The 7,419-nt window shown below is 52.2% G+C and overlaps 1 protein-coding gene and 1 long non-coding RNA gene across 3 annotated transcripts in view; one reads left to right on the forward strand and one right to left on the reverse strand.

The window, feature by feature from the left end:
- The window catches only part of Cdca4 (cell division cycle associated 4), a 15,245-nt gene continuing 7,826 nt past the window's right edge, over positions 1-7,419 (reverse strand). The window contains exons 1-2 of one of the 2 annotated variants that reach the window (XM_004836839.3): positions 6,866-7,096; positions 1-2,149 (exon numbers count right to left, since the gene is read on the reverse strand). In XM_004836839.3, the coding sequence (XP_004836896.1) occupies positions 1,418-2,143 (726 nt within the window). In that variant the 5' untranslated portion in view covers positions 2,144-2,149; positions 6,866-7,096 and the 3' untranslated portion in view covers positions 1-1,417. Of the gene's footprint in view, positions 2,150-6,865; positions 7,097-7,419 lie in introns of those variants that run through there. The other variant, XM_021243461.2, reaches the window with a different exon arrangement.
- Positions 7,083-7,419, forward strand: part of LOC110345592 (uncharacterized) — a 14,778-nt gene continuing 14,441 nt past the window's right edge. The window contains exon 1 of the long non-coding RNA XR_015445197.1: positions 7,083-7,410. This is a non-coding gene — a long non-coding RNA (uncharacterized LOC110345592). The remainder of the gene's footprint in view (positions 7,411-7,419) is intronic.

The raw sequence follows: 7,419 nt of genomic DNA on the forward strand, positions 1-7,419 counted from the left end.
TTTTGTTTGTTGGATAAATTTTTAATAAAGTGAGGTTTACATCACCAGCATTAAAGAATGGTCTTATGCACAAAAGAAAACAAACATTTTAGGCTCAAAGGAGAAGTCAGAAAAAAGCACATGACAAACAGGAAACATGAGCAGGTTCGGGTCTGGAGGAGTCAGACTTGTGAGCCACCAAGGACCCGAAGGGGCCAAGCCAACCCAGCTCACCTTGGGCAGCACCTCAATGACCCTCAGGATCAAGTGGCCAGAAACTAGAGTCAGATTTTTCACCCTAGACTTCAAGGTAACCTTAAAATGTTGTCCCAGAACCAATTTAACAGAGCAAGTGTAGGCATTTTCCAACCCCACAGTGCACAGGAACACACCTTTCCCATACTCACGGTGCCCTGGCATGTGGCATCGGCTGCATGTGCTTAAAGGAGTGGGGGACCCAGGCTAAGACACACAAGAACCAGGCCCAGGGGTCCTCCCGACACGTGACCCAGTGGAAGGCACCCGAGGCCCCATGGCCTCTGGAGAGCAGCTGGTACCTGTGATTTCCACACAAATATTTGACCTTGGCTTTCAGAGGATTTACATATAAACAGGCATAAGTAATAGATCTTCCCTACACGGAAGTCTAGGTGGCTGTGGCTCAGGGTAGATCTAGTGACAAAGGTATTGTAGCTGTGCAAGGCCCTCATTGTAACTGAGCTATGCCAAGATGCGCTCCACTGTAAAAGCACAGAACACGAGGAAGGAGGGTCATGCATAAAGCTAAAGTAGAAAACCATGATGTGTTGCACTTCTTGGAGTACGGTGGAGCTCATTTAGAAAATAAATCTCCTATTCAAACCTTAAAAAAAGGAAACACACCAACTGCAACTATTCAGGCTATAAAAGTTTCCAATGTAGCAGCAAAGAATGTTTTATAGAAAAAATATACTTTAAGAAAATACTGGAAAAAACTTAAAGGGATAAAGTATAAAAGTTTAAAAAATATATCTTAAGACAAAATAGTGTCCAAAACATGTAAAACTTAATTTAAAAAAGTTCACCTATCTAAATTTAAATGAGGTCGGGTGCAGCTTATGGCCTTGCCGTCTTCCATGGCAGCAGCCCAGACAGAAAGGGAGAGCCCCAGGACCGCGAGCTGTCACCTGGCCCAGGCTGAGATTTCACAGCGCTCCATCCTGGCGTGAAAGACTCTGTCCTGCCCTCCTTGAGGAGGACAGGCCTGAGGAACTGCAACCTTTGCCAATGGCCACCTGTCCTAGGACATTCTCAGAACCTGCAGAGAGCTGGGCTGGGTGGGCCACTGGGCACGGGCACTGAGAACTCCTTGTCCAGGAACGAGTCCCCACTGCTCTGACACTGAGAAGCTCTCTGGGGCTCCAGCCTTGTCAGGGGCCCGTCAAGGGGCCTCCTCCTCTCAGGTCTCCACCAGGATCTCTACCACATGGTCTAGCTCGGCCAGGTCGGACTTGCAGCTGGAGCCAGGTGCTGGGGCAGCTGCAGCAAAGCTCTCAAGCCCGTCACAGAGGCCCGGCTTGGCACCGGTCATCATTCCTGTCAGCACGGTGTCCAGGTCATAGTAGGAACTGTCCATGTCTGAGAACAGCTCCTCCATGGAGCTGGGGCTTTTATGCTCCAGGGTCTCAAATATCTGATCCAGTGACTTCTGAAAGCTTCCTCTGTTTTCCCGAGGACTGTCCATTTCCCAAAGGCTGCTCTGAGGGCTCCTCGGCACCTCTGCTGAGTTGACTATGCAAAGTTCAGGTGGTGTGCCCTGCAAAGGGCTGTCTCCCAGGTCAGGGACGGGGCACCCAGCCTCCGGTCCCCTCACAGTGCGACACAGGATCTCTGTGGATACCAGGCGGTCGAGTGGTGCCCGCCCAGTGCTCTGGGGTGCGGCCCCACGCCCCATGCCATCCCGGGTCATCTCCTCCTGGATTTGGCGGACCGTGTTGGCGATGAGGACCGAGCGGCAGAGGTTGGGCTCCACCAACATGTGGCAGAGCTGGAGCTTGACCAGAGACATGTCCAGGAGTGACTGCCGCTGCAGGCTATAGGAAGGGACGGTGCCGAAGCCGGCCAGGGCATCCTCCCCATCTTCCTCCTGATCAACACATTTCCTCTTTAGTCCTCGTGCAAACATCGTGCCCTGTGAAAACCAAGGAAGATACCTTTAGCACACTGCCGCATTCCTCACAGACAGTGACCCAGGACAGTCTCCAAGCCTCAGAGAAAACAAAAGCACAACAGTGCTGATGTGGCAAAGACGTGATCCTGAGGCAGCTCTGTGCTTGTATATCACAGATGACAAAGCTCTAAGCTATAGCACAATTCTTCCATCAACATATAAATGGATACGGCCGGGGATTTAACTCAGTGGTTCCACCACCTGCCTTGCAAACGCAGGGACCCAAGTTCCATCCCTGGTACCAAACAAAACAAAACAAAACATATAAATGCATAAAACAGGAGAAATATATTTTTAAGGTGCCACGCTGAAACTGCACCCCAAGAATCTCTGCCTTGGGCCTGAGAGAGGAAGGACCTCATAGTGAGGCATGGAACACAAGGCTGCAGAGTGGACAGTGTTGGAGGTGTGCAGGACTGAATCAAGGATGCCACCTACTTTCTGAAGACCTCACTGTGGGACCCTGGCCAGCAAGAGAGCAACCCCCACATTTGGTCCCTTCCCTCCTAGATACTTGCTAACAAAGTCCTGGTGCTTATAGCGGGCAGCCCACTGAAAAGCTGCATCCCAGAAATGCGCATGGAGCAAAGGCAGCTGTACCCCCTCACCAGCAATGTCCTCAAAGGGACAAGAGCTACACCCAGCACGTCCCAGGCTCACAGTGGTCCTGCACACTTTTCCAGGTACCTTTTGTCTGACACCCAGGCCACCACAGCAGCAGAAAGTGCCAAGCGCTGCTGGGGCACAGCCTGGGCCCCAGAGCTGCAAAGCTGACTCAGAACAGGGCCTGGCAGGTTCTGACACCCAGCACGAACTCCAGTGAGGACCACCTTCTAGAACACAAAGTTAAGCTAGGATGCACTAAGGTTCTCCTCTCATGTGGTAATGTAGCCAAACACTGTAATTTCAAATAATTCACTTGAAACCAAATGAACAAATTAATTCATTAAACAAACATTCTCTTAAATGTGCAAACTTTAGGTTTCTTTTTAGAAAGCTCAATCTGAAGGCTCCCTGTGCCAGGTACCTCTGGGTAACTGGTGTGTGGGGCATGTGCCACCCCTGCACAAGAGCCAGGATGGAACATGGGACGCCCTGCAGTGTAAGAACTGGCCGCCAACTCATGTCCCCAGGACCTCCCCTGTGGGCTCACCCACCCTACCCTGGAACAGGGAACAAAAGTCTGCCTTTAGGGCTGGGGATTTGGCTCAGTGGTTCCACCGCCTGACTCGCAAGCGCAAGGTCTCGGGTTCAATCCCCTGTACCAAAAAAAAAAAAAAAAAAAAGTCTGCCTTTCTTCTGAATTCCCCTTCAATGTCACAGATCTCACCTGCCATATATGCTATACTCTTAACATTTCATTTCAGTGACCTCTTGGGCATTTATCCCAAAGAAATGAAAGCCAAGGTTCAAGTGAAAACACAAGTAAGAATGTTCACAGCACTCCAAGTGTAATGGCCCCAAATTGTAAGCAACCCCTTTCAGCTGGGGAGGAAAGCCAGCCTCCAGAGCCACATGCCATGTGATGCTATTCACAGGGCAACTGTGGGATGTACGGTGAGGATGAGCAGACAGGCCATAAAGGGTGCTCTGGGGCAAGGGACCCTGCACCTGGACAAGTGTGCCGGACCTCACAGAATCCCACACCCAAGCTCCTGCACCAACTGTGTCTGTGGACACCAGACTGGCACACCTCCAGTGGACGGCACCCGAGGCCTTCCGACATCTCTCCACCACCTGAGTATGGGGCTGTACTTCCCAAAAGTTAAGACAGGCTCAGTGACTATAGTTTATTTCCCTGCAAGTCTAATTTCGCAGAATGGCAAGTCGGCGTTATTGCCCACACAGCTCTGCAAGCCTCACACCACCTAAAATATCACCTATTTTTATTTATTTTTTCTTTTTTTCCTAGTACTGGGGTTTGCCTTGCAAGGCAGGCAATGGCACCACTAAGCTAAATCCCCGGCCCATCACCTTTATTTATTTATTTATTTATTTATTTATTTTTGGTACTGGGGATCGAACTTGGGTCCTTGCACTTGTGAGGCCATCACCTATTTTTAAATGCAAAGAGTTTATCACAAAAGTACATAAAAAGTATTTCAATCACTTCTGGTAATAAAACACTCGAGTTCTTTGTCTTCGTGCAAACTTAACTTCTACAGAGGTTTAAAAAAATGTGCTTAAAAGTAACCAGTGAAGGGGGCCAGGGATTTAGTTCAGTGGTTCTTGCGCCTGCCTCGCAAGCGCAAGGTCCTGAGTTCGATTCTCAGTACCAAAAAAACCCCCAAAAAGTAACTAGTGAAAACTGGTAAGTTAACTGAGAATTATAAGATTATGTCCAACTAAAATTGGTAAGTTAACTGAGAATTAATATAAGATTACGTCCAACTACAAAAAGACACCCTAGTTAAGAAAAAAACTAAGCCCCAAGTTCCTCTGTGGCAAGGTTTTGCTTTTGTTTTTTGCTGAGGATCGAACTCAGGGCCTTGCACTTGCCAGGCAGGTGTGGCACCACTGAGGCTCATCCCTGGCTGTGGCAAGTTCTTTTAATTTGTTCCTTATCTCTTTTCAACCATATCTAAAATTTGAACTATGCACAATTTAATGTACCATTCAAACCAAATTCACTCAAATAATATGAATTAAGCCCTAGATGACAGCCAGCACTCCTGGCTGCCTTCCCTGACTCTGGAAATCTGGTGATAGCCCCTCACTGGGTGAGCTGGTTGACGGGACTGGTGGAGCAATCACTACAGGTATGAGAAGAATGAATGGGCCAGAAACGCACCTCACACTTGGAGAGAGCTTAAGAAATTACACTGAGCACTAATCCCCTTGCTGCCCCTACGTCCGCTTCCCAGAAAGGTCCTTAGAAATCTCAAGTCATGAGTCCCTGAATGGTTTCACAAAGACCCTGGCATGCCATCAGCAGTGGGCCATAGGAGCCTGCTCAGGGGATCTGAAGAGGCTGCATAAGTGCTCAGCCACAGCTGGCTTGGTCACTGCTCTGTGGCCAGCACTGCAATTCCATCACTGCAGAGAAAACAAGCCCAGAAACACCTCATCAGTGTCTGCTCTACAGTTTGAATATACATGTGGATAGGAAAATGGAACCCCAGGACAGGTAGGGAACAAGAACCCGCTTAGGCTGGCCTGACCTGGCCTGGGGCCATCCACATGCTTAGCTTGAGGCTGCATAACCCTTTTAGTTCTGGGATGACAAAATGCCCTATCCCTTAGTAGCTGCAGAGTCTGGCTTCCTGCTAAATTCTACAAAAATACATTAGGTATTTTGTACCTCTCTTCTTTCCACCCACAGCCAAGTCTTTCCCATCAAGTTAAGCACCTAAAACCCACCAACTGGTGGTGCCCACGGGACAGCCAAGGCCAGCAGTCAACCCTCGGTCCTGCCTGCAGGCCTGCTCCAGACTAAACACTGGCTGGAAGAGGAGGGTCAGGTGGACAGAGAAGCTCTCACATGGCAAGGGACAGCAGAGTCCTGTGGGGGGCGAGGCAGGTGTGACAGTGACTGCATACAAGAGGCACTTCAGGATGACAGGCACTCATATCCGACGGCCAGCAGTTTGTTCCCACGTCTCAGTGGCCAGCTGAAAATGCAAGTCCCTAGGCACTGATCAAAAGGTCTGGGGCTGGTAGGGACAGTTTTGTCTCTGACCTGACCTGTCACCATCACTGATGTCCCAGTAGCCACTGCTGGGTGCTGAGATTTTAAGGCAAATCAACATTAACCACTTCTGTTTCTATCACACAGTGAAATGTACTCTGAAATACTTCATCCAAGAGCAGGATCAAGTGCCAGTTCCTCTATGCTCGAGATGGTTCTGAGGGAATCCATCAATCCACCCTCTTCTGCTCAAAATCTTCCACAGTCTATTACTAAAAAGTTGATTCCAGCTACATCTGATCCTCTGAAGGACCATTTGCCAGCAGCAACTTGGAAACTTCTGGCATCTTCCAGGAGGGCGCCTAGAAAGGTCATAGCTGACTTTCTACTCGGAACTGCACTCTTAACTATAAACACCATGACCTTTCACAAATAAGGGCGGTCGTGAGGTGTAAACCCAGTCCACTGGACGGGCAGTTCTCCCTCCAGCCGATCTGCAGGAATGGTTAGCTCAACCCTGCGCTCTGGAACGCGACACAAAGGCCCAGGAAGGGAAATGCGGCCGTCTGGACCAAGGCATCGCCCACGAGTGCTCCGAGCAGCCTTTTCTGGGGACACTATGTTGGGGGAGAAGAGCTCTGGAAAAGTCCAGCCGGATGCACTGGCAGGGGGACCCAGGGTCCCTGTCCAGGTCCCATCCCTACGGCCCGAGTCAGCTCCACCGGGCCAGAAATGAGCAGCTTAGGACAGAAGGGGGGCGGCCAAGTGTGTTCGGCGCTCCTATTCAAAGTGAGGCAAGGAAACAAACAAAGGGCAGAGCCCGAGCCGCACTTGCCAGGCTGGCGGCCGGGGGCAGGAGCCCCGCGTTCCGACGCCGGGCGGGCAGCGGCGGACGGAGGAACAAGGGACCGAGGGGAGGGAGTCGGTCCGGCCAGCCCACCCACCCTCATGGATGCAGCCCTTGCGCGTGTCACTCAAGAGCTGCGCGGGCCCGGGGTGCCGGGGAGCTCCGCCGCTTCCTACTCGCCCCCGGCCCGCGCGGTGCTCACCTGCGCCACGAGGCTGCCCCGCCGCTCCGCTCGGCGTCCGGGAGCCGGTGGGCGCCCACAAAGAGCAGCCTTGGCGCAGCCGCCTGCTCGCCCGATTGGCCGAGCGCGGGGCGGGACTCGGTTCAAACCCGCCGGGGCGGGGCCTCGGCCGCTAGCGTTCCCGCGCGGCCGCACCAGCCGTTGAGTTTGAGCGCCCTGCCTCCCCACCCCACAGCTTCCAGGTCTCCTTGCGCGTGGCTCCGCCCTGTTGGCTTCCAGGTCGTCTTGCGCACGGACCCGCCCAGCCCCGCTGGCTCCCAGGTATCCTTGCGTCCGGTCCCGCCCTACCACTCCCAGGTCCCTTTGCGCGTGGGCCCTTCCCGCGCCCACCTTCCCTTCCCGCGCCCACCCTGAGCGCTTCTAGGCAGAGACTCGCTGGCGCTGCGGGTCGCGTTGCGGTTGCTAGGTTCGCTTGGGGGTAAGGGAACCTAGAACGTGGAGTGGTGGAGACCCCAACGGGGTTGGCTGGAGCGCCAGCCTAGGCTACGCGGTGAAGCCAGGCTGTTGTATCCCTT

Source organism: Heterocephalus glaber, unplaced genomic scaffold (genome assembly GCF_053883595.1).
Source record: "Heterocephalus glaber isolate CG9 unplaced genomic scaffold, H.glaber_assembly_v1.0 deba00001608, whole genome shotgun sequence".
Taxonomy (NCBI): Eukaryota; Metazoa; Chordata; class Mammalia; order Rodentia; family Bathyergidae; genus Heterocephalus; species Heterocephalus glaber.